The 27,430-nt window shown below is 45.0% G+C and overlaps 3 protein-coding genes and 2 long non-coding RNA genes across 9 annotated transcripts in view; 3 read left to right on the top strand and 2 right to left on the bottom strand.

Annotated features, from left to right (window-relative positions):
* znf532 (zinc finger protein 532) overlaps positions 1-9,232 on the top strand; it is a 10,081-nt gene extending 849 nt beyond the window's left edge. Inside the window, exons 1-9 of one of the 4 annotated variants that reach the window (XM_019882929.1) lie at positions 7-231; positions 3,257-5,516; positions 5,768-5,949; positions 6,131-6,307; positions 6,584-6,746; positions 6,830-7,138; positions 7,240-7,352; positions 7,692-7,824; positions 7,900-9,232. In XM_019882929.1, coding sequence (XP_019738488.1) covers positions 3,288-5,516; positions 5,768-5,949; positions 6,131-6,307; positions 6,584-6,746; positions 6,830-7,138; positions 7,240-7,352; positions 7,692-7,824; positions 7,900-8,394 — 3,801 coding nt within the window. In that variant the 5' untranslated portion in view covers positions 7-231; positions 3,257-3,287 and the 3' untranslated portion in view covers positions 8,395-9,232. Of the gene's footprint in view, positions 1-6; positions 232-1,399; positions 1,721-3,256; positions 5,517-5,767; positions 5,950-6,130; positions 6,308-6,583; positions 6,747-6,829; positions 7,139-7,239; positions 7,353-7,691; positions 7,825-7,899 lie in introns of those variants that run through there. The other 3 variants (XM_019882931.1, XM_019882928.1, XM_019882930.1) reach the window with 3 other exon arrangements.
* Positions 9,233-9,688: 456 nt separating this feature from the next.
* oacyl (O-acyltransferase like) lies at positions 9,689-14,447 on the top strand. Of its 2 annotated transcripts, none has more exons than XM_019882933.1 (15): positions 9,689-10,139; positions 10,297-10,430; positions 10,509-10,587; positions 10,658-10,793; positions 10,860-11,056; positions 11,129-11,341; positions 11,424-11,526; positions 11,793-11,894; positions 11,972-12,137; positions 12,217-12,296; positions 12,373-12,483; positions 13,188-13,326; positions 13,417-13,603; positions 13,842-13,984; positions 14,120-14,447. In XM_019882933.1, exons 1-15 carry the CDS (start codon positions 9,983-9,985, stop codon positions 14,240-14,242), a joined length of 2,070 nt encoding a protein of 689 aa, XP_019738492.1. In that variant the 5' UTR covers positions 9,689-9,982; the 3' UTR covers positions 14,243-14,447. The 2 variants fall into 2 exon arrangements, with proteins under 2 accessions (XP_019738492.1, XP_019738494.1); XM_019882935.1 differs by having other exon boundaries at positions 9,690-10,139; positions 13,203-13,326.
* LOC109523644 (uncharacterized) lies at positions 13,517-22,781 on the bottom strand. The gene is made up of 3 exons (XR_002169816.1): positions 22,672-22,781; positions 21,474-21,643; positions 13,517-13,595 (listed from the first exon to the last, which is right to left on the bottom strand). It is a non-coding gene; the product is annotated as an uncharacterized LOC109523644 (long non-coding RNA).
* On the top strand, positions 16,336-24,892 carry alpk2 (alpha-kinase 2). The gene is made up of 11 exons (XM_019882932.1): positions 16,336-16,943; positions 17,561-18,893; positions 20,110-21,298; positions 21,476-21,623; positions 21,783-21,910; positions 22,583-22,624; positions 22,691-22,983; positions 23,316-23,404; positions 23,847-24,064; positions 24,277-24,325; positions 24,406-24,892. Exons 2-11 carry the CDS (start codon positions 17,619-17,621, stop codon positions 24,614-24,616), a joined length of 3,642 nt encoding a protein of 1,213 aa, XP_019738491.1. The 5' UTR covers positions 16,336-16,943; positions 17,561-17,618; the 3' UTR covers positions 24,617-24,892.
* On the bottom strand, positions 24,685-26,353 carry LOC109523643 (uncharacterized). Its single transcript, XR_002169815.1, has 3 exons — positions 26,218-26,353; positions 25,940-26,075; positions 24,685-24,954 (listed from the first exon to the last, which is right to left on the bottom strand). It is a non-coding gene; the product is annotated as an uncharacterized LOC109523643 (long non-coding RNA).
* Positions 26,354-27,430: the final 1,077 nt, after the last annotated feature.

The following is a 27,430-nucleotide window of genomic DNA, read 5'->3' as shown; positions in this document are numbered from 1 at the left end:
TCCTTCCCTTCATGAATGTCCATGAAGGTGGCGGCGGCGGCCAAAGGCGGAAAGGAGGCCCGGACTGGGAGTGAATGAGTGAAGCAGAGTGGGAGGGGGGGTGGGGGGGAAGGGAAGGAGGAAGAAGATGGAGGCTGGAATGGCTGGGGTAAGACACTAAGGCAGGTGCCGAGGCCTCGACAGGAAGACGTCCATTTTCCAGTGTGGGGGGGAAAGAAAAGATCTTACTGGGTATGCAATATTTAGTTCCATATTTGCATGTGCATGTTGATGTGTATTGCATGTATCCGTGGGGACATGCGAGGAGGGATGGCATCCGTTTGGTAGCAATCTAGGCGAGGTAGATGTCGTGTTTCCCCCATGCCACCTTTCCTTGGGGATCAAGCCGTTTAGGACGTGAAATGCGTGCAGGAGCTGGAGGGGTAGCCAATGTTTTTGCAAGGGTCAACATTTTTCTTGGAGATTCTTAAAGTTTGGTGAATCTTTGAGAGGTACGAGCAGGTGGCCGTGGATAACCAGTGTTTTCGATGCTTCTTGGCGATTAAGAGTTGAGGTGACAGGTCGATGCATGGATACACAGAGTTGGACCGTGACACTATTTCTTGGGGAGTGGCAGTTGTCCTTTTGGAAACTTGAATGAAAAGAGCGGATGGGGATTCGGTGCTCAGAACAGACAACCGGCATGGAGGTATAACATGAGGACAAATGACCGAGTTGGTTGATTGAACCATTGTGCCTTTTTTTCCAGTCATTAGTCCAACATCCAGACCTGCAATCATCACCCCTCATCTTGACTTCCTCAATATCCTCCACCTCACAAGACGTAAATATTGCTGTTTCCTTCCCCGTTGTGGTCCTTCATAAACACACCTTCATATTTGATTCACCATCCAGAAAGGTGTCCGATCCCGCCGACGTCTATCCGAGCAGCGTTTTCTATCAGACAAAGGCAAAAAAATGGGAAGTGATGTCCCGGGAGGAGAGCATTCCGTCTCCTGCCTGTGCGCTCTTGAGGCCGCAATGCAGCGCTGGGCTTTATGGTGGGGCGAGCAGAACTAGCTGAAACCAGTTTGAGGCAGACAAGAGCGCTGACAGGAACAATGCCGTCTCTGTGCTCCTCCAGAGGTATCGGCGCTTTTCCGCGCTAATTGGCCGTCCTCCGTCTCCCGGCCGCCGGCTACCGCGGAGCAAGCGTCGGCCCCGCGGCGGTTTGCTATGCGGCGGAGACTCGCCGAAAAGAGAGCGGGGAGATTTGGGAAGGGACGAGGGCAGAAGGGGGGGTTGGCTGCCTGGAAGTCTGCAGCCCTGACTGACACACACACACACACACACACACACACACACGCGCACACACTCACACACACACACACACACACACACACACACACACACACACACACACACACACACACACATAGGGCTTGATCTATGTGTCTTGTTTGTCTGTCTGTGTGCTGCCAGTGCTTCAGAGAATGACAAAAGAGGATCCTTCCCAGGACCACCGGCACTTAGCACAAGCCTGGATGTAACCTGACCCTAACTTCTGGGCCTTTTGTGGGAAAGGCAGGATTTTTGTTGTTGTTGCCGGTTCGGTCAGGGTGGGGCGCGTGGCTTTTTGAGGGTTAGCCGTGTCGTGAATATGTTTATTGCAGGATGGGCAAAAAAAGGAGAGAAGGAAGGTTTGCCTGGTGGCTGCAGAAGGATGAGGAGAGGCGAGAGGGTGAGGAGTGGCTGATTTTCTTGCATGTTTCGATGACTAATCTTCATTTGACTGACATGGTGGTGATCTCGCAGTATGTGGATGTGAGTTGGCAGTGACGCACGGGTCTGAAAGCGGTGCTCAGCGTTGATTATTTGTCATATTTGTGTGTTTTTAACCTTGGTTTTCAGCATCAGACGTCTCTGGCTTGCTGTTCGCCACCAGGCCTCTCTCTCACTCTCTGCTGTTGCCAGCAGCCATTTTCACATCCTTTCCTTGCTCGTCAGCTCTTTTCCCTCCACCCCCTCTCTGCCATCACTGAACCGCCCCCTCACCACCCCCCTCATCTGGATTTAGAGAGGCTTCTTAATATAACTAGGGCTAAAAAATAAAAATAAAAAATTCTTGGATGCAGATTGTGGTTGCCAGTCATATGCCACAAAGAGTGTTGCTGGAACCCGGCCAGCCTTGCACCGATGCCTTTTGTCCCCAACAAGCAGAACACAAACACTGAGCATTTTCATATAGCACCCGCTATGAAAAATGAAAGTTGGGGGAAGACAATACCACAATTAAAGTGGCAATTGAAATGCCCACGTATGAGTGTAATACGTTGACCAATGAGAAGCCTCGAGACAGGAACCTCTAAGTTTGAACACAATTCGCTTGTGGATGCTCGGTAAACTGAGATTTGTCACCACGACACTGATTCCAAAACCAATCACACGGATTAGCAACACATTTTGACATTTTAGAATTGCTCACTTACGATTATCTGCATAATCAAATTATTTATTTTTCCATTGACGAATCAGAAAACATTCCATCACAATTTCCATGCCTTTACTATTCCCAAAAAGGAGATTATTTCAAATTGACAGCGCAGAAAATGTATACACATACTTTATGATTCAGTTACTGGTTTGGGCTATAACGTGTTCGGAAAAGGGGGGAGGGGCCGCTACGCACAGGCTGGTGTCTCGTTTGCCTCTGACTGCAATTTGGATACAATTATTGACCATATTTCACTCCATGTGCACACTTTCACATTGTACTGCAAGCATTCCATTGATTTAAAAAAAAAAACGAATGAGACCAAAACAAGTCCAGTTGTCTGATCCATTATTTTTAAAATACCATGTCAAGAACAAAAAATATATATATTTCAGCATGCTCACACGCGATGCCTTGTTTTTAATTACAACAAATGTCGAGCAGTTAATCTGCTGAGCATCCAGCCATGAAAACGTCACGTCAAACCGCCCCCACGTAGATGGCGACAGATGTTGCTACCAGTGGATAGTTGTTGGTTGTTATGTGGATTGTGTTAGTCGTCACGGGTAGTTACGAAATGTCTCAGAGAATGGCTCTTCTTTTTAATTGTGAAATCTAGTCCATAGCTGATGAACACTAGATTTCATCTTGCACAACCCCCAAAATAAGTGACCAGTAAACACAATATGTCACGTTATTAAAAGAATGAGCGACGGTGCTATGCTACATTGTGAAGCTCAATACATTAACTACAACGACGATATCATTTTCTGCCACTGACAGGTGAGGTCCAAATTCCAGCAGGGAAAGGAAGATGGGAGATATGAAGACACCAGACTTTGACGACCTCCTGGCGGCCTTCGACATCCCCGACATGGTGGATCCCAAAGCTGCAATTGAATCCGGCCAACAAGATGACCACGACGACAAACTCAAGCAAGCCAAGTGTGGCTCAACCAGCAATGAAGATGTTGGCGTAAGTGTCATCGTCAAGAATATTCGGAATGCAGACGCAAGTCAGCATGTTGGAAGCCTGCTAGAAAAGGATTTGCAGTTCCATTCCCAACCTCATTCGATAAAAATTGGCAATAAACTTCAAAATGGCTTCTCGACTTCCACGACAATGGGTGTGCATTGCACCAAAAATGGATGGAATTTTTCCGAGGTGGAAGGACACGCGGAATGTAAGCCGTCGTCACCCTGCAATCAGTTCAGTCCCATCTCCAGTGCGGAAGAGTTTGAGGAGGACAACGCTGAAGGAAGGGATCCGACTATCAAGAATGCTGGACATTCACTTCACAAATCCACAACCAAGAAAGAGAGACCGCACTCTAAATATCCCGCATCTATGGATAAAGTTTCCAAGTCCAAAAATAAGGACTTAAATCAAGACCATAATAATAATCAAAATATCAGTCTGGAAGGTTCTGCGTCCAACAACGGCACTCAACTGTCTTTGTTTCAAGAAGAGGAAACTCCTCACTTTATACGTAACAAGGAGAATAATGGTCAAACATCCCAAATCCAGTCAAAGACGTCCGCAAAACTTTCCTCTTGTATTGCAGCCATTGCGGCTCTGAGCGCTAAAAAGGAACAAAATACAAACTTTATTCGAGATTCTCCGATGACACCGATGGACTCAAACCGAGACAATGAAAATTCCAGAACTCCGGGGAAGAAACGCGAGCCGGAATCAGCATTGGAGTTGGCAAAGCGCTTGCTATCAGGACCGCCAGATAGTCCCGCGAGTGTCAATAGTGAGACTAGCGGTACGGACACCACACCGGTCATTCCTAAAGTCAGGATAAAAACAATCAAGACTTCGTCTGGACAGATCAAGCACACAGTGACACGAGTCATTCCAGACTTGGATCTTGGCAGAGTGAACACAGGAGACAACTTTGGAAATGGCATAACGGTAAAGGCTACTACTGGTGCGTTTATTTCATCTCCCGCGACGACAGTCGTTGCAACCTGTGGTGGACCATCGATTGAAATCACGAAGCAGATGACCATCAAACCAGTAGCAACGGCCTTCCTGCCCGTCTCGGCTGTCAAGACGGCGGGTTCCCAGGTCATTAACCTGAAGCTGTCCAATAACACCACCGTCAAAGCAACCGTCATTCCGGCCGCCTCGGTACAAGGTGCCAGCAGTGCCATCCTTAAAGCGGCAAGCGCCATACAACAACAGACCGTCATGGTCCCCGCTTCCAGTCTGGCGAATGCCAAACTTGTACCAAAGGCAGTCCATTTTAGCAATCTCAATCTTCTCTCTAAGAACGTGTCCTCTGCTGCCAGCGAGCTCCAAAAAGGAACGTCGTCCTCCAGGCAATCCCAACAACAGCAGCAGCCACTTCTCACCGGCCAGTCTTCGAAGAAGCTCTCCAGGGTTCAAGTCTTCAGCAGCTCTCAAAGCTCCGTCGTCGACGCTTTTAATAAGGTTTTGAGTAGCGTAAATCCCATTCCCGTGTACGTCCCAAACCTCTCTCCGCCGACCTCAGCCTGCATTTCGCTTCCCACTCGGGGCTACAAGTGCCTAGAGTGCGGCGATTCTTTCGCTCTCGAAAAGAGCCTGACCCAACACTACGAACGTCGCAGCGTGCGGATTGAGGTGACCTGCAACCACTGCTCAAAAAGTCTCGTCTTTTACAACAAATGCAGTCTGCTCTCTCATGCTAGGGGCCACAAGGACAAAGGGGTGGTCATGCAGTGCTCACACCTAATCTTAAAACCGATCCCTGCAGACCAGATGATAACGGCATCGCCCTTTTCTGGACCACCCACTGTCACAGACATCATCTCCTCCGCCCCTGACGCGCAGGCCTTACCCGTTCAAACCACGGGGAAAGGTCCAAGTGGCGGGTCACAAAGTGCAGTGAGTTCAATGGCCAACAGTTCTCCTCTCGAGGCAGCCGTGCCCTTAGAGGAGGACGCATCAAAGCTCTGCAGGCACAGCCTCAAGTGTTTGGAATGTCACGAAACGTTCCAGGACGACAGCTCACTCGCGACGCATTATCAACACGTCCTGGAGACCGGTGGGCAGGTATGGCAGATGCAGTAACCTCCATTTCTCACAAGGGATACATTCCAGTCCCACCATCGACAATAAAGAGATGATAGAAACCTGTTTTTTAAATATAGAGTTTTACAACTCACAGAGTTTTAAACGCATTTAAAACAGAGCAGCAACACATATCAACAGAACATGCAAAATTACTAAACGGCATTTATTCTCTACTTTGACAACATTTGCAATATCGATCTTCTCCATCTCCCTTCTGTCTGTTTTATCAGAAAACTTGCGCCGTCTGCCAAATGCTTCTCCCAAACCATTGCAGTTTTCTATCCCATCAACGAATCCACCAGCACAAGTCCCCATACGTTTGTCCAGAATGTGGCGCCAGCTGTCGTTCTGTCCACTTCCAGTCCCACGTCACAAAGAACTGCCTGCACTACGCCCGTAGAGTCGGATACCGGTTTGTCTCTTCCGCTGCAATTTTAAGATTTTAAAATAGATCTTTTGTGTACATAAAGTCTCTGATGAATTCAGCTCATGAAAAATCTCGAGTTGATACTTTTTTTCCCTCCCCGAGTGTTCAAGTTTGACTTGAAGTAACTATTTTTTTTTTTATTCTCTGTCCTGTCTCCAACCGTTAGCTGCATCCACTGTAGTGTGATTTTTGCCGATGTCGCAACCCTGAAGTCGCACATCCAGACGACACACTGTGAGATCTTCTATAAATGTCCACTTTGTCCCATGGCCTTCAAGTCGGCGCCGGCAACTCACTCGCATGGGTACACGCAGCATCCCGGACTGAAGGCGGGCGAGCCAAAGTGAGTGTTGATCGAGGCTACGGAGAGTCAAAAGTGCAATTAAATCTACACAGAGAACACTGGCATCAAATTCACGTTGAAGAATTGGCCTCAACGACTGCAACCCGATACCCACCACGAAATCACAGGAAAATCGCCCTTTCGGCCTCACCACTAGGATTTTAGACGCGGTGGATTAACTTGTTTTTGTTCAATAGAACAACCGCTGACTTAAATAGGACCTCATCACCCAGCGCTCGCTTACATTAGGGACCTTGTCTTTCTTCTTTCCGACAGGCTTATATACAAGTGTTCCATGTGTGACACTGTGTTCACGCTGCAGTCTCTGCTCTGCTCACACTTTGACCAGCATGTTGCGAATCATAAAGTTCCAGTCTTCAAATGTCCCGACTGCTCCATGCACTATGCACAAAAACAGCTCATGATGGACCACATCAAGGTAGGACCTCAATATTTTACACACAAATCGATTAAATAACTCAATCACGCCTCGGTTCAATTCAATAAATCAAACTTTGCAAGGCCATCCATGGAACTTTGAAGACCACTGATGCACCGCCAACGTTGGGGCTCAACTTCCCCCTCAGCACCAAGCCTACAAATTCAAACAACACCAACAATGGCCCCAGTAACAAAAACGATGGCGGAAAGGCCAATGGTCAAAGAAAGGGTGTAAATAAAGCTGCATCTTCATCACCAAAAACCCGCACCAAAAACAGCTCAGGCGAGCTAAAGAACCGCAATGGGTCAGCGTATACGTGCGGAGAATGCGACACCGTCATCACTTCCAGGGAGGTCTTTGTGGCTCACATGAAGCGAGAACACGGCAAGGTAAAAGTCTGAACCCGGGACGGAAATGTCTGGCATGTGCAGCTGAGCAACACGGTAAAGGATAATACGTGACAACTCACGCTCTTCCGATCTCGCAATAGATATTGAAGAAGCACCCGTGCCGACAGTGCGAGAAATCCTTCAGTTCTCCGCACAGTCTTTGTCGACATGACCGCCTCAAACACAAGGGAGTGCGCAAAGTCTACACTTGTCCGTGAGTACCGGCGACGTGTGATTTGGAAAGCAAAAAAAAAGGGGATACCAAGCCATGAAATTTAAAAAAAAGGGGGAATTTTCAGAGTGAAGTTAATGGATCCTCATAACCTGAACACAATCCGTTCCAGAAAGTTGTTCTGGCATTAGTCACCAATAGTCATTGTATGGTTAAAATGTCTATTGACCAAGTAAGTCAGGGTACCACTTTCTAAATGAAAAATTGGAGTCGTAGTGAGACCAAAACAGTGAGAGAAAGATCAAACCAGGCCAATGCAATTAAAAGAGAACACGAACAGCTTGTTGGGCGCGTCACTGTGATTTGATTGCACTTTAACAGGCATTGCCCAACGCTCAGTCAGCCGTTCACGAAGAGAGTGCTGCTGGATCAGCACATTCAGTTGATGCATGGTACCACAGAGGAGAAGACGGCAACCTCCGATACCAGGGATGATTTGTCGGAGAAGAAACCGGTACGTCAATCAACGTTAATTTTTCTTTTCTGTTCGCGGACCACGGCTAAGATATCTTTCGGATGTGCTTCACAGACTGGCAGCCCCAAGAGAAAGAATGAAGATGACGAGTCCCCGGCGGGGTTAAACCCCAGGAGCGTGGATTCGCAGCCGTTGAAGAGGCTCAAGGTGAACATCCCCAAAGTTCACAGGTGCGCCGTCTGCGGCTTCACCACCGAGGACGTGGCCGCCTTCCACAAGCACATCCCCCAGCACAAGTCGGACGGCTCGTCCTACCAGTGCCAGGAGTGCGGCCTGTGCTACACCTCGCCCCGCTCCAAGGCCCGGCACCTCTTCATTGTACATCGGCTAAAGGAGCAAGGTCTCCACCGATTCAGGGGTCAGGATGACGACGAGAGCCAGAGGGAGAACCAACTGAACGTTACGGCCGACGGCGACGACGGCACGCCAAACACCAAATGCAAAGTGTGCGGGAAACAGTTTGAGACGGAGGGGAAGCTGAACACCCACATGAGGACCCACGGCATGGCGTTCATCAAGGCCAAAAGACTCAGTTTGGCTGAGAAATGAGATGAGTCAAGTACAATTTGAACGTTTCAACGGACAGAGTCCTACTATATGTACAAAATGCCGCAGTACACAGCACATGTAAAATACAGTATCTGAGAGTCATTCTTTGTTTTTAATAAAGCAACATAGTTTTTGTACTTCATGTTTCTAAAGACTTGATTTTTTTTGTTTGTTTTTATAGAAGAGCATTTTATATGGTTTGCACTGTTGCACTACATAACCTATGGCTGTAGTATGATTGCCATTGTCAAATTCTCCGCATAAACATTTTTTTTTTTTTTTTAAAGGTCATATTTTCTAAGCCTTTTGGCACATTGTCTACGCAAATGAGTTTTATGGAGAATTCAGTTTTTTTGTACCTTTTTTTTTTTTTGACTGGTCCCCTTTAAACAACACCGCCATTTTGCGCTGTTATTTTTACTGAACTTTATTCGACAAGAAAATACATTCAGTGACAATAACACCCCCTCTGTGCGTCAAAAATCGATTTTCTTTTTCAATAGGCCGACTTCTGTATGAGCGGACATTCAGTCATCATTACTCTTGTTCATTGGAGAATGTAAACGTGGCTGTTAGACTGAGAAAAAAAAAAAACAAAGCTTTGAATTGTCAATGTAACAGCCACACATCAATAAGCTGTAGGATAGAAGGGAAGCTACTTTTTGGACAAGACGACTTTAGTCTCTCGCTGTGAACCCGCATGTGAGAAGCGGTCTGTGAATTGTTCATTCGAATGTTGTCTTGGTGCTGCTACTGTTGCTGCTGTTTTTTATTTGATTTGATTAGAAAGCTTATATGCTTGCACTGGTCTTTATGTCAATAAAAGGTGAAAGCAAAGTCAAAGATTATATTAATTCTATCAAGACGCTAGACGTCTGCCATCTCTCAATTGTCTTTTCTTTTTTAGATGGAAAAAAAAGACAGCAGGCCGTTTGGGTTTCTGGGAACAAGCTCACCCCCTAGTGGTCAATGCTTCACAGTGTCTATTATTATTAATATTATCCATCCATCAATCCATATTTTAATCCACTTATCCTCACGAATGTCAGGGACCTACTGGAGCCTATCGCAGGTGTCTTTGGGCAAGTAGGTGTTTTATTTATGAAGAGGACAGAAATAATTTTCAAACTGAAGCAGAAAATGATTGGGATTTTTTTTTTCCAGAAAACTGTTTCGCTTGTTTTTCTTTTTTTTTTTTTCAAATTTATTTCATAATCATATAATTCCCTTGTATTTATTTAGATCATTATTATTATATTATTAAGTTACCAAATACAGTTCTTTATCCTGGAAAGGCCAAGCTAAAGGAAAAATGTTGCTAATTAAAAATGAATCAGTGACATGCTTATTAAGACAGAATGGAAATGTTTAGGAAATCAAACACCTGAAGCGGCGCTCCTCTTTTGTGAAGCGAAGGTGCTAATCGCGTTGATCCTACAATGACGTAGCGACACTCCAGATCTTTTTTGTTACACCTAACGCGGAAAAGCAGGTGTGGACGAATCACACTTGTCAAGGTAGCTCTGAGACGCCCCACGCCTCCCACTTTAAAAACCCACTCCTGTAAAAAGATGCAGGCACTTTTATCATGGCCATTGCACGGGTGCACTTGTTTCTTCTAGCAGGATTAATTGCGCTCCCAAAGCCAACACGGTCGTTGAACATCTCTGACAAATGTGTGACGGACACCGGCACTTTCCTACGGGAAATAAACCGGGGCAATCCTAAGGAATATGCTGTTCTCAGTAAGTACTGTATCGAATTTAAACAAATCCGTCTGCAGTTACTCTATGACCAATAGGGGGCGCCCACATTTTTTTTTTTTTTAATGGGAAAATACGGAGATGGATTCGAATTGAACTTCTGTAAAATGTAATGCAATGATTTGTTTTTAAATGACAGTGTATGACGCCTTTGGGAAGCTGGGTAGCAATGTCAAAGGGGGTAATACCAACCGGCCGGGCCTGCTGCAGCAGTGTCACTCTGCCCACGGTCCTTCCTTCTCTGGACAGTACTGCCAAGTGTTCCTCAAGCAGGTTAGGACAAACGATGCAATCTCTAGATAATAACCACGGCTCGATTACGATTTTTACGTCATTTTATTTGGCTTACAGGGAGCCATTCAGTATTTTGTGGGGATCTGTGTCCCAGACTCTTGTGATGAAGAGGAAGTGGAAACCATGGTGCTATACGGTCAGTTTAACTGAATTTATTGTATTTGTATTCATTTCAATAACGCATTTATCTATTCCCGTCTTCACAGATAGATTTAAGATTGGACACGCATCCCTGATACCTCCATTTCCTTCTATTCTGGTGAATGAGTCCACTCAGGAGATGTTCATGGCTCACTGCTTGTCAGACACCGTAGCCCCCGACGCATCGGATATCACCTGCCTGTAAGAGGACCTTATCATATATTCCACATCACCCTTCACCTTACGCTCACATCCTTTCTATGGCAGGTTTGTATGTTGCACGATGCTGGCGATTCCCCTTGCCGCCACACTGTTCTCAGCTACAGCGAGGTGGCGTCAGAACCGGGACGTGATGCCAACAACGGAGTCTGCTTGTTTAAACGCCGGCCTCAACCAGTACGGCACCGTGAAGACCAACGGGTCTACGGCTAGCGAAATAAATGGTAGTACAACAGAGTTAAATGGTACGTACAATGTCCTGTACTGTCTAGGAATCTTAGCCCATGCGCTACCTGACCGGGTCCTGTCTCCTGCAGACAGCGCCAGGCGTGGATCATCACGTTTTCCCAAAAGCTGCGTCTCTCAGTGCCTCCGGGCCTTCTCCCTTCAGACGACTTGCCGGGGTATCTTCGGCACATCTTCCGGTTTCCCCGACGGCGGCTACTCCTCCTTGAATGGCATCCGCATCCTCAGCCTGTTGTGGATCATGTGCGGACATTCCGCACAGTTCCCCGTCATAAACAACCTTGGTACAATTGAGCTAGATCTTGCCTTACGAGACATCAAGGTCCATTCTCAACCGGGTCATTTAAATGACGATATCGTTCGCAGATAACTACAAAGACTGGAAGAAAACGGTAGAAAGAAGCCCCCTGTACGCGTTTTCTCTCAGTGGGCCAGTTTTTATGGCTGTGGACACCTTCCTCCTGCTTGGGTGAGACGACAGCGACATTCCAGGACACTGAGAAATGGGACGTTGTGAGCTCAGATGAAGAAAAGTCAGAGTTCCCACTAGGGGAAGACATGGAGATTCAGAAATCTGACGTGATGCGAAAATGGCGGCGTTTGGTTGGTTGGTTGTCAGTTTGAGAAAATCCGAGTGGTATTTCTGACATCCGAGAAGTCCCGAACGCAACACAGAAAAGACGACGAAGATTGTGTTGATTTCTTCCTCTTTTTTTTTTTTTTTTAATGTTCCAGGGGTCTACTTAGTGCCAAGTCTCTACTGGTGTCCATCCAAAGAGCTGAAGACAAGCTGAGTGCGGGTCTCGTGGCGGACTTCCTCTTCAGGAGGTTCAAAAGGTTCGCTCTCGATGCTGTGCCGGAAAATTCATCATGGAAACAGAACATGCGAATTGTCTTTTCCCCCCCCGTGACAGGATCCAGCCGCTGCATATCTTTGTCATGTGTCTCACCGTTGGCCTTATCTCGCTGGTTCACTGGGGTCCTTACTGGTTTCCGTTCATAGACAACTTGATGGATTGTAAGACATACTGGTGGGGGAACTTGCTGCTGATTAGCAACCTGCTCCCAGTCCATGAGATAGTAAGGTCAACCAGTAGCTCCCAAAGATGACTATTTGTATCTTGAACTTGCCGTTTGTAAGAATTCGACCTCTGCGCAGTGTGTTCCTTGGACGTGGTACCTCTCTTTGGACTTCCAGTGTTATGCCACCACTCCGATACTGGTCTATTTCTACAGATTGTATGTCTAAACCGTTTTCATGTACAATTCAAAAGATCAAAACGGCACTCAACTTATCTACTGCTTCCTCCGCCAGGAATAGAGCTGCCTTTGCAGCTATGGCAGGAGGCCTTCTGTTGATGACCACGTTGGCTGGTTCACTCGTCACGGGACTCCTGCGGTTGCCCGTCTTCCAACCGTCTACGCTGTGAGACCATATTTCGGTTTAACACATGACGTGAGAGGAGTTTAGCGACTGATGAAACTTAACTCTCTCAATTTACCAGTATTAAGTGTGTGAAAAAAGTGTGTGTGGGAGAATAATGGTAAAATTACAAAAGTAAATTTTGAATTTTACGATTATTACTGTCAATTGTAGTTTTGCAAGAATCAAGTCAGCAATTTTTGAGAATAATTCTGTGATACCAGAATGAAGTCGTAATTTTGGAGTAAATAAAGTTGCAATGTGAGGAAATGTTCGGATTTCACAAGGAAAAAAAAAAGCTGAAATGCTATGAGAATAAAATTCTACTAACTTTAATAATAAAAAAAAAAAAAAAAAACTTACTTTTTGGAAAATGCATTTCAAGGACAAAGTCAATTTGTTTTGAAACAAATTGTGATTTCTCAAAAAGTAATAATAAGATAAAGACAATCCTAAATTTCTTTTCCTGATAACATGTTAAAACAAGTTTTAAAAAGCAAACAACCGTGTAAGAACTCCCTAGGCTGACATCTCCTCTGTTGTTTTTGCAAACATGTACCCAGGTTGAAAAAATAATAATAATCTAAATTAAATAAAATTACTGGACTAGACATGCTGACATTTACCCGCTCCAATAATGAGTTTCGTCTCCAACTTTTTTCTTCATAATATTGCTTTGTAATTTTTACCCATCAATATATTTGTAGTCATTTATTTTCCAGCACGTCAGAGAATTATGTCCTGTATTATTATGTGAAGCCCCACACCAGATATGGACCATTTTTGATTGGAATTTTAACCGGAATTTACCTGGCGACTAAAAAAGAGCAACTTTTAAAGAACAAGGTAGGATTCGTCTTCTCCGACCCCGAATCATAATTGCTGTCACTGTCTCCGCTTTCACACTCACATGCTGCTCGGATGTCGTTGCTCCAGTGGCAGGCGGCGCTGGGTTGGTTGTGTTGTCTGTCAATCTTGGCGGCGTTGATGGGATTGGCCTACGCCCTCCAGGGGATCCCGGCGCACCCCTCCGTGCCGCATGCGCTCTACCAGGGGTTACACAGACCAATGTGGGCTCTGGCGATCGCCTGGATCATCCTGGCGTGCGAGGAGGGCTACGGAGGTACAAGAGGAGGTCTTTCAATCAACAGGGTTATCATAATTTGGCTGATTTGTTTTTTTTTTTTTTTTTTTTCAATAAGATGACTTTTTTTGGTCATTAAAACTGACTTTGTTTTTTTTTCCTGCAATGACGACCATTTCCCCCACTTTTGTTTTCCCCGTGAAAGTCAGAACATGTTTCTGATCTCTGACTGCCAATCTGCGATCGTGCTCTCCCAACGTGTCCCCTCCTTCCGCAGGCTTCATCAATAGCCTCTTGTCATTCTCTCTGTGGGTTCCTCTGGCCAACATCAGTTTCGCTTGCTACCTGATCCATCCCGTCTTCATCCTGGTCTACATCGGACTACAAGAGACCCCCATCCACTACACAGATGTCAACTTTGTGAGCTCTTGGCTTCTTTGTCTGCTGTATGAGTGATTTGCGCAGTCGTACTGTACTCTCTCTCTCTCTCTCTCTCTCTCTCTCTCTCTCTCTCTCTCTCTCTCTCTCTCTCTGGATGTGTGTGGTCTTCTTTAGATGTACTTGTTCCTCGGCCATCTGGTGCTCACGCTGGGGACGAGCGTGGTCTTAACCGTCCTGGTCGAGAAGCCCTACGTTCTCCTCAAGTGGAATCGTAAAGCCGGGCCAGTGCAACACTGATGAAGGCCCTTCATTAACTACCAACCATGTTCCGTCAGTCTCGTAAGCTTTGAACATTTATGTCATCCCACAAATAATCAAAGACGGTTTTTTTTGTATCTTCCCCATATTGTGATGATTTAATTTTTTGCACATTTTTTTAAACGGCTGGTAATGTCACAGTTCTGACGCACGTTTTTTGTGGGTAATACATAAATCTAATAAATATTTTTTTTGCATAAAACTGTGACTTTCTTCTTGTAATTCGTCACCATCCTTGACTTTATCCTTGTAAAATGGTTGCAACGTTTGCCATTTGTTGCCTTTTTCTTGTAAATCCTTTCATTACAGCCTTAATAATGATTTTATTCTTGTAACATGGTGAGCTTTTTTTTAAAAAAATAAAACAATTACTCAATTTTCTGTCCTATAAAGAATTTCAGACTCACCCACAAGAGCTAAAAATATAAATGACACCACCTGCATTTTGAACTGATTAAAGAACACTTTTAAAGTATGCATACTGTCATTCGCACCCCTTCTCACTTTCTCGCTTGTGCCGTCTTCCAAATTAAGCCGTTTGTCACTTCCAGTTCAGTTTACTGTAAAACTTACTTTACACTGAAAGCAAAATAACATGACGGTACAGTCCTTTCATATACCATTCCGATGACTCTCCCATGCAGAGTCATAACAACAAAATAAGTCAGTGACGCACATGTGCAGCGTCACCGGTACGAGCCCCCCGCAACCTTTGGGCCCCCGGAGCCTGGGCAATGTGGGCAGACAGTAAGCTGTGCAACAACACGGTGTAAAAATACATCATGCTGTCGGAAGAGGACACTTGTCTCACTCTGTCTTCATTGAGTGCATGAGTCCTGTCCAACACGCATAGCGCGCAAGGTGTAACATGTCTGCACGAGCGCCGCGACAAAACTTTGAGCTTCTATTTTTGGTTAACATTTCCATTCATGCAGTTGCCAGACTAACTAACTCATAATTTGCGTTTCTACACGTCCCTAGAATGTGGCAGACTTGCCAGAAAAACACATATATACTCTATCCGTTATCTGAAATGCTCTCGCTTGTACACCCATCCAAATAAAATGAGATTGTAGTAAAACTGACACAAAATAGAATTAATCATCACATATTTCAAGATCAAAATGACGAATCATACCGTGTAACTTTGACTAATTGTTGCAGTTTTAAACATGATGTGAAACACCATAGACCAGCTAATGATATTAACAGAGATTTTATGTTGCAGCTGATAATATAAGACCTAGCATAATTTTTCTCAGTTTTGTGGATCAATGATAATTACTGGAGATTAGTTGGGGACCTTCTCTGCCTCCTCTTATTGCTCTTAATGACATGCTGCAGCTCTTCCATGAGAGCTCAGTGCTGACAAGCTTGTGGTGGCACACTGTGGGGCGACACTGACGGTGTGCAAATAATTTGGAACTTGCTTGTACGTACAGTAATGTATACCATAAAAATTTTTTTAAAAAACGCACCAAAAAATTGTACATGTAGGTGAAGAGGTCTCGACCAATTGCATTCCTAGACAGCTCCAAAATGTATCCAAATTTGCACAAATGTAGACTTCAGTGGCACCTATTTCATAGTTCTGCAGAAATCGACTAAATCTTTTCCCCCCATTTTCCTGCTGGCTGGAGAAACAAATATTATATATATTTTTTTATTGACAGCAGCAAATAGGCCATTGCTGGAAATATAGATAAGCCTTTAAATGTTGAGGATCGACACATGTCCGCACTATCAGGTAACTATTCGTTCGCGAGCAGTCGGCGATGGTGGGGATGATCCAAAAATAGCCCCTCCAACCCCTCCTCACCACCCACTTGAAGGAGAGTTCATACTCAAGTGGTGCATCAAAGCTTTAAATCGTCAATCACGTCTATGGAAGAGGTACGTACTTTGCGGCCTATTCGTTTTTATTAGCCTTGAATCCGTTCCACAAGCTCACTGGCTATTTTAGCGAGCAGATGATTTAACTTGCCGAACAAGCTTTTCCGATTGATTGATGGACTTCCGATCATGTGACGCGCGCTGCTAAATAAACTTAGTATAACAGTATCAAAATCTTTTTTCAGAAATGGCTAAAGACAATCTAAATAAAATGCCTCTATTCATCATCTTCATCTTCAAAAAAATAATAAAGCTGTGAAAAATAACCCAAATGTTGAAACGTATTACTTTAGAAAGTGAAATGGCAGCAGTGCATAAAGGAGAGGAACTGACACTCAATTTGGTTTATCAATAACAAAACTTCTATCAAAGTTATCAATATTTGGATTGAACCATTTGTAAATTGTGTTTGAGGTGAGGGGTAAAGGACACTTTCTCAGGCACATGCAGACAGGTTGCTTGGTTTCGTTTTTAGTCCTGTATATAGACGCAACAGCTTCTATATGTCCCGGTACTAAATAGTGTACATTGTGAGGAGGTGTGACTAAACATAACGAGTCCCTTTTTTTTCCAGGTCATTGCATGCGTGTGTGTTTTTGTTTTCATGTGGCGTGTCTCAGGCGAGGTGCCCTTCACGGCGTACGTGACAAATGCAGGCCATGGGTGAAGATGTCCTGGTATTTTTCCAGCCTCTTTGCCACTAGCAAGTCCTTTGAGCACTCGTGTAAATCTGCAGAGCCGAATTCAACACCTCATATTACCGCCGAAGGCTACAGAACACTCACATGTAGGCTAGCAGGGCAGAAACGCAGCACAACTTGACCACACTGTATGCACGTTTTGATTAAATTAAAGGCAATATCAAAAGAACCTGTCTGCCGTCAGACACAACTGTTTGTAAATTGTTGACTGTCCTCTTGATTGATTATGAGTACCAATAAATAATTTTCATCAAATGAAAATTCTACAACTTAAAAAATGCTTTTTTTTCTTTTTAAGTACACTACTGATTGGAAAGTTCTAATGATGAGATCCACATATTCTGATTATGCTCAAAAAACCAAACGCGATCGATGCTGAGAAACTTTGGCTTCACGATGGCAGCGAAGAACAGCCCTGGAGTTTGCTGTCATGTAAATTTTAAGGATCAAAAAATGAAATCACTGATCAATAGGTAAATTATGACATTCCAACCCATCACCAATTTTGCATAAAATGCTATAGTAATTATTAGCAAATATTAGTAATATTTGCTGATCCCAATCCAGCCAATCAGATCTGTGTAACGTCAAGGCATTTGCACAATCTACTTCCTGCCAGATTCCAAAAGCATGGTTGTTTCACTTAAGATTAAAAAAATTCCAATTCATCATTTGGTCAGTTATTTTTCTCATTTCTACGCAGAAACTGGAGGAGGCTGTAGTTGACGGCAACGCAGGAGGCGTGAAAACGAGAGGCATCGATGGACCCGACGCTGATCACCACCGACAAAGAAAGACAGTCACCGTCTGTCCGCCACGAGACTCAAATCAGTCAGGGTTCTGACTATTTTTCTGTTTTGGGGGGCTTCTTGGACCAGTCGGAACCACTGCTACCCCCGCTACCCCATCTGTCTGGGGGCCTTACCTCGTTCCTGTCCGAGATTTACACTGAACCTGTCCGGATACCAGACACAAGAAAGCCGCTCAGGGTCGATTCGCCCACTCTGGAGAGTTCCAAGGCCTCCGACTTCAGCTTCGAGCACCGTCAAACCGCCTATTTGATGTCATTGCCAGACAGCTCAGAGAGTGACTCAGCCACGGGCCTGACGTCAGATTTGTACATCTTTGAAAATGAGACTCAAGACTTCATCCTGAGTTCAACCACCTCGCAGAATAACCATGATGCCTCCCCTCTTGCGTGTTGTCATTCAGCCAAGAGAGTGACACATAGTACTGCCATGACTATGGACTGGGCGATGTTGGAGTCTGAGTCAGGGCTCACGCCACCTGCCGAGGTCACCCGAGTCAAGCCGCGAGGACCGAGGAGCCTCAGTCCCGCTGAACCGTGGGCGGATGCCTGCCAGTATCTGGATAGGACGGATGTTTTGCCTACTTCCACTTCCAGCGACTTCTCTTTGGAAGAGATTTGGGTGTCGGGTTACGCCAGTGACGGGATTGGCTGGGACAGAGATGACACCAGAGGTTGGGGTCCGCCAGTGGAGAGGTGGTCCTCGGTGGAGAGCTGGGCCAGTGCACTCTCAGACTGGAATGTCATTGGGACACCGAGGCAGGAGCTCACAACCGCTTTCTCAGAGATAGGAGCCGAGATCGATGCCCTAACCGAAGCGCTAGCGGACATTAAGCCCTACAGCGAGACGGAAAAAGGGATGGGGGTTCACGATCAGCTAGTGGGACAAACCATCCAAGAGGAATCCGTCCCCTGTGGACAGGAATGCTTCTCTTTCCAACCACAGATTGGAGACAACGGCCAATCTCTTGGCGATTCAACAACCAACACGCAAATTGAACCGGAGGAAATCGCTGTCATCAACTTTGTACATGAGAATCAATCTTTGGTTCCATCTGCCTGTGACTTGGACAGTCTCATCCCTGTATGGACTCCCATTGAGGATGTGGACATTCCTCATTGTGTCCAGCTTTCAGAGAGAGAAGACTTGAAAGAAGAGAAAAACGTATTGAACATAGTTGAGGACGCAGATGTGACAGCACAACCCGCTGAGCGGACAAATGAGCAGGTAGGATGATTTAAGGTGGATTTTGAACACAATCACCAGCCAAGAAATCGGGCAGAACACACTTTCAATATCTAATGCGACACGTGCCCACCTTGTAAAATGTTTTCTCAACTACAAAACATTAATTGTGTAGAAAATTCATGGCGTCATAGACACAAATAAAAACAAAAATAGACACCAAGTGCGGTATATGGCAAACATGGTGGACATGAACCGGCGGTCATACTCTCTGGAAAAAAAAAGTTCTGGACGTTCTTGTCTCGCCGAATGCATCACACGGCGGTCATGGAGGTAAACACAATGTAAACTGGCTACAGAAATATTGTCACCCTCCCTTGCCAAGGTCCCGCACTCAGCTTCTGCGGGATGTGTCCTTTGGGCTCGTGCTGTGCGAGAGGGACAGGTGAAAGAAAATGAGGACGGCAAGGGACCAGCTTAATAATAGCCCAGGACAACGATGATAATAGCAGCCATTCCTGTTGTGCAAGGGCGGTGGGGTGAAGCACAGCTGCTGATTGTAATACGACGCCCCCTTTCCCATACACTCGTCACACCCCTCCCTCCCCCATTCGGAAAGGCGAGGAGCAAGAAAGGGTCCCGCATTGGTTGCTGGTCAGTCCGTTGAAAACCAGAGTCACTTGTGTGCAGCACGCATGGCCTCCAGGCTCGGATTTAAACACATGGCGTTCTGTATGGGTCGCCTTTGGGCATCGATAGGAAGGTATGTGATCATTTTTGATTAGGTTTGAGAAAAATAAAAAATCCATCCTTGGATCTTCAGTCTAACTTTGTTATGATACTGTCAAAAGTTGCACAGCACCTCATTGGGAAAACGGTTGTCCTTCGGGATAGACAAGTGGAGAAAGTATGCAGCCCGAGATACAAAAATGGAGGCGTAATGACTTCTTGAGTAGCAAAAGGCGCGTGTAATTTTTGCTGCAACTCATTTGCTGCCTTAAGTATGCAAACGTTGATGGATGGATACTTTATTTTCATACACAAGGGAAGTCAACAAGTATCAGTGTAGAACCAATTTAGTAGGTAATTAAAACAACAAACTCGCAATCGGGATTCTATTCATGGTAAGGAGAACTTTAAATTGCATGAGGTCAACGTTGTGTTTGCTTCCTAAACAGCCCGCAGAACAACTTAAAGCATGTGAAGGATCACAATAATATCCTCTACTCATCATACCGCTTGTTTTGTTATTCCCCAGCTGTCAGGCGATGGGTTGTTTCAGGTGATAGAAGATCACAGAGTCTCCCAGCCCGACCTGTCATCCAATCAGGGTGCAGATGCTAGCACACGTCCAAACATTATTGACTGTAACGGACGTGAAACCTCCGAAGAAGATACGATGAACCCCCGTGTACCAGTCTTTAATGACAGTGGACACACAGCACCTGACATTCTGATGGACACCGGGGGAGCAACCCAGGTGCGCCCGCAGGTTGGATGTCCCACCTTTATTGTGCCCGTAGCCCCTCTTGAGATCAGGTCTGCCCTGGAGTATCGTAGGAGCAGCTTGGATGGAGATCCCACGAGGGCTTTCAATGATGCCCATGTGCGAACCCGGACCCTTTGGCCGCTCTGCGACGAGCGGGGAACCGGCGAAGAGGTTCGTGGACTTTGTAAAGAACTTTCCAAATTGACCGTCGTCCCTGAGAAGAACCACAACGATCTAGATGAGCCGCACGTCTCCAAGGCGGCAAAACAAAGCAACCAAGCGGTAGCAGACAAGCCGAAACCGATTCATGTGTCATCAGGAAAGATGCCTCACAAGAGTGAGGGCAAACCCCGCTGCAAGAAGGACAAATCCGCCATCCACCATCACAGCACCCCCGTGCTCAAGAAACAGGAGAACTCGGCTCACCTCACAAACAGCAGACAAAAAGAAACCATGGAAAGTCCGAGCAGTCACCTTGTCGAAGAGAAGACGATGGTAATCGAGACAGCCAAGCCGCATGGCAAGAAGAAGAAGAAACACCAACAAAACGCGACCGCGACGGCAGCAGACCCTCCGGCCGTGACGGAGATTGTCGCAAAAGCGAAGGGTGCGAAAGGACGGATCGAAATGTTTGAGGCCAAAACGAGCACCAAACACGGCAAAGCCCGCAAGCACGCAGGGACTTCAGAGGCTGCGGACAAAAAGCACCCAGACGCTTCGAAAGCCTCACAGGGAGAACACGTTCAGCATAAAACAGAACACAAACATGACCCGACTAACGACGCTGTCTTTAAAAAACTTCGCCTGTCCAAGGATAAGTTTGGAAAGCTTTTGGACTCAAAGCCAAGCGTTTCCCCTCCAATGAAGGCGGCAGAGGGACAAAAGACGGATGTCAGAGCGCCGAGTAAGAAGGCATTCAGCGAAGCGGTCAAACACAAAACAAGCGCACCCAAAGAAGGTAATACATTTCAATTTACAGCATATAATTATTGCTAAATGATCAGTCTAACAAACATTTAACAATATTTTGTTATCTATGATTCTACATAGGCTGCAGTGATACTTGTGCTAAAACGAATGCTTAAAAACAACAGAACAAAAAAAATAATAATAAAATCTGTGGCATGACTCACAGAGCCGAAGGTCACGCAACCCATCCAGGCAGCATCCGTGAGTGAGGACCCCCAAAGTCTTAGTCTGTGGTGTCAGTTCGCTGCCATCTCGGGCATGCACACGGTCACCTGGAGGCACGACGGTGCTGTCCTGGCGGAGGTCAAGCGAAGGTAATCCCATTTGATCACCTCTGCAAAGGAAGCTCAAATGTTTGTTTCAATTCCGGTCTAACAAACTAAAGGTTTGTGAAAAATGTTTGAAGCCTAAATGGGCTTGCTAAGAATTTCAATGTCATAAATTCCCTTGTGACACCATATTTATCTCTGAAGTGCAGGGGACGAGAGTCGTGCGTACTTGACTATCCCCAGGGCCTCCCACAAAGACCTGGGGAAGTACCAGTGCTGCCTCAACAGCTCACAAGGCTCCATCACGCTGGACTACATTCTTACTTATGAAGGTAGGACTGACCAAAACACTTGTGAAGGGAAAAATCCACCCGTTAGGGGCGGCCATTTTGTAACTTGCTGTCAACTCAAAATGACATTTGTTGCACAAGGCTCAGGCAACGACCAATCATGGCTCATCTTGGGAATGTCACATGACCAAACTGAGAAACAAGGTGACTTTATGGCCAGTTGGAAAAGCAGCTTAATGGTGCATTAGCGCCACCAACTGGCTTTGAGATTTTTCCAAAGTAAAAAAATGAGCTTTGGTTCCCTAAGTCGAGTAAGAACTGCGGAAGTGCCCTCAACAGCTCACAAGGCTCCATCACGCTGGACTACATTCTTACTTATGAAGGTAGGACTGACCAAAACACTTGTGAAGGGAAAAATCCACCCGTTAGGGTTGCTGTCAACTCAAAATGACATTTGTTGCACAAGGCTCAGGCAACGACCAATCATGGCTCATCTTGGGAATGTCACATGACCAAACTGAGAAACAAGGTGACTTTATGGCCAGTTGGAAAAGCAGCTTAATGGTGCATTAGCGCCACCAACTGGCTTTGAGATTTTTCCAAAGTAAAAAAAATGAGCTTTGGTTCCCTAAGTGAGGAAACACTGCCGAATCATATACATTTGCACTCCCTCAGTTCAAACTCGACTGTCTATTAACTGCCACTTCTTCACAGTGCTCCGTGAGATTGTCATCCAGCCATCTCCAAACGTCACATGTGAGTTGCCGTCGGTCATTGGAAAATCACCCAGACTCCTTTCTTACCGTTTCCCTTTTTCTCCAGCCGTCGAGGTGGGCTCCGAGGCGGAGGACGTCCAGTGTTCCCAGCTGCTGTTCAGAGACGACTTCCTGTCCGAGCAGTACTTCGGCGAAAACCAGCCCTTCAGCATCGTCACAGAGAAGGTCCACTTTGGGGAGGGCATGCACCGGCGGGCGTTTCGCACCAGGCTGCGCAGGGGTGGGGTGCCCCTCCTGCTGGCTGGGCCCTCGTGCGTGCTTAAGGTGCACACCGCCATCAGCTACGGGATCAAGAACAATGACGACCTTGTTAAAAGGAACTACTCCCTGGCTGTGGAAGTAAGCCCATTTGTATTTCACCAACTCACGTTTGTTCTGAATAAACAGAACGAGTAAAAAGAAAAATTATAAGGAATAAAACACTGACCAAAAGTGCAGAACAATCAATTAAAACCTCACGTAGGCATAAAAAGGTTCGTATACGGTTGGTTGTGAAATTCACAGCAAACCCTAAATTTGGAAAATTGGATCCAATTGTAATATTATTTTTTTTTCCTTTTGGCTTTTCCCCTCAGGGTTCGCCACAGCGAATCAGTTGCCTCCATGTATTAAAGTGTAAAACGTGATGTGATGCTTAGATTATTATTAGCATGTGTTAATGTGTCACGCAGGAGTGTCATGTTCAGAACACGGCTCGCGAGTACATCAAGGAGTACACTGCTGTCGCCCAGTCCGTCGCCGCCTTCGGGGAAGTCCCAGAGTGAGTGACAGCGCATTGCATTTTCAACCAAACTGCCCCACGCCACTGTGGACCCCTGATTAAAATTTGATTCTAAGGATAGTTCTGCCAATAATATTAATTAGTGATCATTCATATGCCTACTCTGAATTTATTGCAACAATGTTGCATTACAAGAGAGGACTGGAGATGATGAACTCAACATTCCAAGTGATAAAACATGAAGTCGGATACTGAATACAGGTCATGTGGCACTTTGTGTCACTTGGGAAGCACTTTGAGTTTCGTACTTGTATATGAAAAGTGCTTTATAAATAAAATTACTGCACAGAGACATAATATAAAATACTACTCCGGGGTTAGGATTGTTGATGTCAATTGCTCTTGGGAGCAACCTAGTGGTTATAGGCCATGCAAAGAAAGTGCTGAAACCTTTTATGCCTTCCCTTCCCCCCGCACACAGGATCATTCCCATCTACCTGGTTCACCGGCCGTCTAGCGACATCCCATACGCCACGCTGGAGGAGGAGCTGATCGGTGACTTCGTCAAGTATTCGGTGAAGGACGGCAAGGAGATCAACCTGATGAGGCGGGACTCCGAAGCGGGGCGCAAGTGTTGCGCCTTCCAGCATTGGGTGTACCAACGGACGGAAGGAAACCTGCTGGTTACTGACATGCAAGGTGGGCAAAAAGTATATCATGTGGGCAAAACATTCTGAAGTTGAATAAGCTTTTTCTGTAATATAAATGCACACATTTATATTTCGCGCACACCATTTAACATCTATCTGCCGTTTTTTAAGCAGATCTATTAACACAACCTACATGATGTTATGTGTTGAGTGTACATCCACTAAGTTTCATGAAGAATAATGCATGTTAATGTTTTGCAGGAGTCGGAATGAAGCTCACTGATGTGGGAATAGCCACCTGTAAGAAAGGGTAAGCTAAAAACAGATTAAAAGATTTGGCATTTCAAAAGGTGAATGACATATTCCGAATTTTCTTCACTTGGTTTGCAGCTACAAGGGCTTCAAAGGAAACTGTGCCACCTCATTCATCGACCAGTTCAAAGTGCTGCACCAGTGCAACACTTACTGCGAGATCCTGGGCCTGGACTCCCTGCAGCCCAAAGCAGCCAAGAAGGCTGTCTGCACTCAGAAAAGCAAACCACAGCCATTAGCAGGACCCAAAAAGAAAACATTTGGGCCCACTCTTAAGGCCAAGTCCTAAGAATGGGAAGTGCTCGGACTTGGATGGGAATTGGGGTGTTGAACTGTCATGTCTTACATTGATTTTCTTTTTCTTTTTTTACTTGTGATGTTTCCAAGCACGTTGTGTTCATTAAATTAATGAACTGGTTAATTAGCTTATTGGAAGAAACACTGTTGACTATGAAACATAGAGCAGAGGACAAACTGTATTGTTATTGATGGATTCAGTGTGAATGCTTTTATTTGTTAGAGGTTTATTTTCTTCCATTCATTTTCTATAAAGTGCTTGTCGGTATTCGAGTTGTGGGTGAGCTGGAGCCTATCCCAGCCTAGTTGGGGCAAGAAGCAGGCTAGATCCTGAAAAAAATAATGGACCACAAATATATATGAAACATGTCCCGTAAGTCTCCGTGTCACCAGTAGTTAGTGTCCGACTGCGTTGTGTTTTAAGAATAGTGACGACACATAGCGGGATTTCTTGTATTGGTTGCGTTTATTCGTCTTAATCACAAAGACTGACGAAAACAGCAGAAATTGTCAATTAGTGATACAGCGTGACGCTCCCCATGGACGTCAAGAGAAAAACGGCCACATGTAACGCAACATACCTGTCGACAATAGCAGAAAACAATGTTCTCCCACCAATTACAGTGATACAGCGTGCCCCCACACAAATTATTCTGGCACAGGAGTGTATTAAAATACTTAAACTTGTAAATGAAAACAGAAGGTTTTTTTTTCCAGCGCTAAAAACGCTTTCCTACCCATAGACATCAAGACAAAAAGTGGAGAGTCAAACGCGGGAGTTGCACTTCAAAGAGGCAGTGCCACATTAATTATTGAAGTAGGGGAACACATAAAAAAAATTTGTTCCACCCTTTCATAATGGAGGATGAAGTAAAAGAACACGTCAGGTGTCTATCATTTCACAGATTTTACTGTATTTATATGGTACAGTAAGATTTTTATTTGCTGTTACATCCATACATAGGAAATATAAACGTTTCTTGACATAAACCATTTTTATTTATATGATATACTCTTACTGGATGATTTCAATTCGTTGCTCTTTATTCAAATGCATTCTAAGGGTTATCTGAAATACAAAGAAATGTTTCTTCATATTTGTGTGTTAAATGATCCCTTTTCATACATTTGATTTTTAATTATATTTTGATTTAAATAAAATAGAAACGTTTTTAAGGAAATACAAATATACCAAAAAAAAAAACATGACAAATCAATGTTTTTTGTTGTTGTCATTTTAAGAAAATGTACCTCAAATCTGGAAAGAAAAAGAAAAAAAAAATCCGAGGGGGATCCAAGAGTGTTTTTTTCCAACCTGTAGCTATTTAGTGTGATGATGGCGTTTGATTGACAGGACACAAACACCATTGTCACACTCCACAGCTCCCGAGGACGCATGGCAGATGAGTCGGGAATTCTGGGATCGGCCATAAACATCTGTCATCAGGCAACTGGGAAAACAGACACAGAAAATAAGCAGGAAAAATGACCATTCTTCTGGTGGGATGTGCACAGCCGGGTCATGCGATAACATCTGTGGTATTCCCAGACATTTTTCCTGCGAATCAAAATTTGCGCTCCTTTCCACCTCACCTCCGTTTCTCGTGGATGGCTGTCGTTCACTGACTCCCGTTCCACCACGTCCCACCCTCTTCATATACCTTCCAGCATCTTTCCAAAACGGTAAAAGTCCAGAAGCTGACAGGGCAGGCGGGCAGCCGAGGGAGGTCCGTGCGCGGTCCAAGTCTTTATGTAGACAAACAGCTGGTTGCACATTAGTGATAAGCTACGGGGCAAGTATCGATCGACCCTGACCGGAGCTAAGAGAGGGTTAGTTGAGGTGGGACACGGACACACACACACACACACACACACACACACACACACACACGCACACACACACACACACACACACACACACACACACAAGGTCTTTTTCCCCACAGGTCAGTCTGCCCAATATCCTCTTTTAAAATGTAATTTTAGATCCATATACAATATGTGCATTGGATATAAAAAGTCTACACACCCCTGTTTAAATAAGTTTTAGTGAGTAAAACAAGAAAAATGACCCAAAAAAATGATTTAAAATCATCATCAAGCAGGTAAAATACAGCAAAACAGTGACATTCCCAAGAGAAAAGACTACTACAAGATACTAAAAACAGGTGGGTTAAAAAATAATCCAGTTGGTTCATTTGGAGTTAGAGAAATAGACTCTTGTTCTAGTACCCTCACATGTTATTATTTTTTACTCACAAAATATCATACTTACCAATGACGTGTGTGTGCACCTCTTAGAACAATATGAACACCTTCTTTAGTGCTGTGTGTAAACCTCTAAAGTACAAGCCTATTTCGATATTATATATAAAAGTCCCCACAGCATCAATGAGCCATTCTACAACCTAATTTAATGGTGCGTGTCCACCTTAAATGGCAATTTTTGGCTTGCTGACTTGTTTGTAAGCCTTTGGGCTTTGATAAAATGTCCCGCGCTGGCAGGCTGGCTTTTATTTGCTCGTCCTTGGCGCTGATAACTTGGAGATTGTGTGTGTGAATGAACCCACGTCTCTTCACCGGAACACGTGCACTGCATTAACCAACAATTCGAAAGAACATTCTCCCAAGTTACTAAATCACCAGAAATGCACTTTTGTTTTGAACTTCTAATATAGCACTAATGAGAATACCATGTCTAGTATAGTACAGAAGAAATAATTACATTAGTTACATGAAACCTGTGTGTGTGTGTGTGTGTGTGTGTGTGTGTGTGTGTGTGTGTGTGTGTGTGTGTGTGTGTGGT

Source organism: Hippocampus comes, unplaced genomic scaffold, assembly GCF_001891065.2.
Source record: "Hippocampus comes isolate QL1 unplaced genomic scaffold, H_comes_QL1_v1.1 scaffold30, whole genome shotgun sequence".
Classification (NCBI taxonomy): domain Eukaryota; kingdom Metazoa; phylum Chordata; class Actinopteri; order Syngnathiformes; family Syngnathidae; genus Hippocampus; species Hippocampus comes.
Note: the sequence above shows the minus strand (reverse complement) of the source record. Positions and strands in the feature narration are given on the sequence as shown.

Excerpts from the sequence above, each read along its gene's own strand:
- oacyl (XM_019882933.1), top strand. The coding sequence starts at position 9,983 with ATGGCCATTGCACGGGTGCACTTGTTTCTTCTAGCAGGATTAATTGCG. Across the intron at positions 10,794-10,859 it reads GCATCGGATATCACCTGCCT|GTTTGTATGTTGCACGATGC; the intron begins GTAAGAGGACCT and ends TTTCTATGGCAG. Across the intron at positions 12,484-13,187 it reads GTCTTCCAACCGTCTACGCT|TCATTTATTTTCCAGCACGT; the intron begins GTGAGACCATAT and ends ATATATTTGTAG.
- alpk2 (XM_019882932.1), top strand. The coding sequence starts at position 17,619 with ATGGACCCGACGCTGATCACCACCGACAAAGAAAGACAGTCACCGTCT. Across the intron at positions 21,624-21,782 it reads CTGGCGGAGGTCAAGCGAAG|TGCAGGGGACGAGAGTCGTG; the intron begins GTAATCCCATTT and ends TTATCTCTGAAG. Across the intron at positions 22,984-23,315 it reads ACTACTCCCTGGCTGTGGAA|GAGTGTCATGTTCAGAACAC; the intron begins GTAAGCCCATTT and ends TGTGTCACGCAG.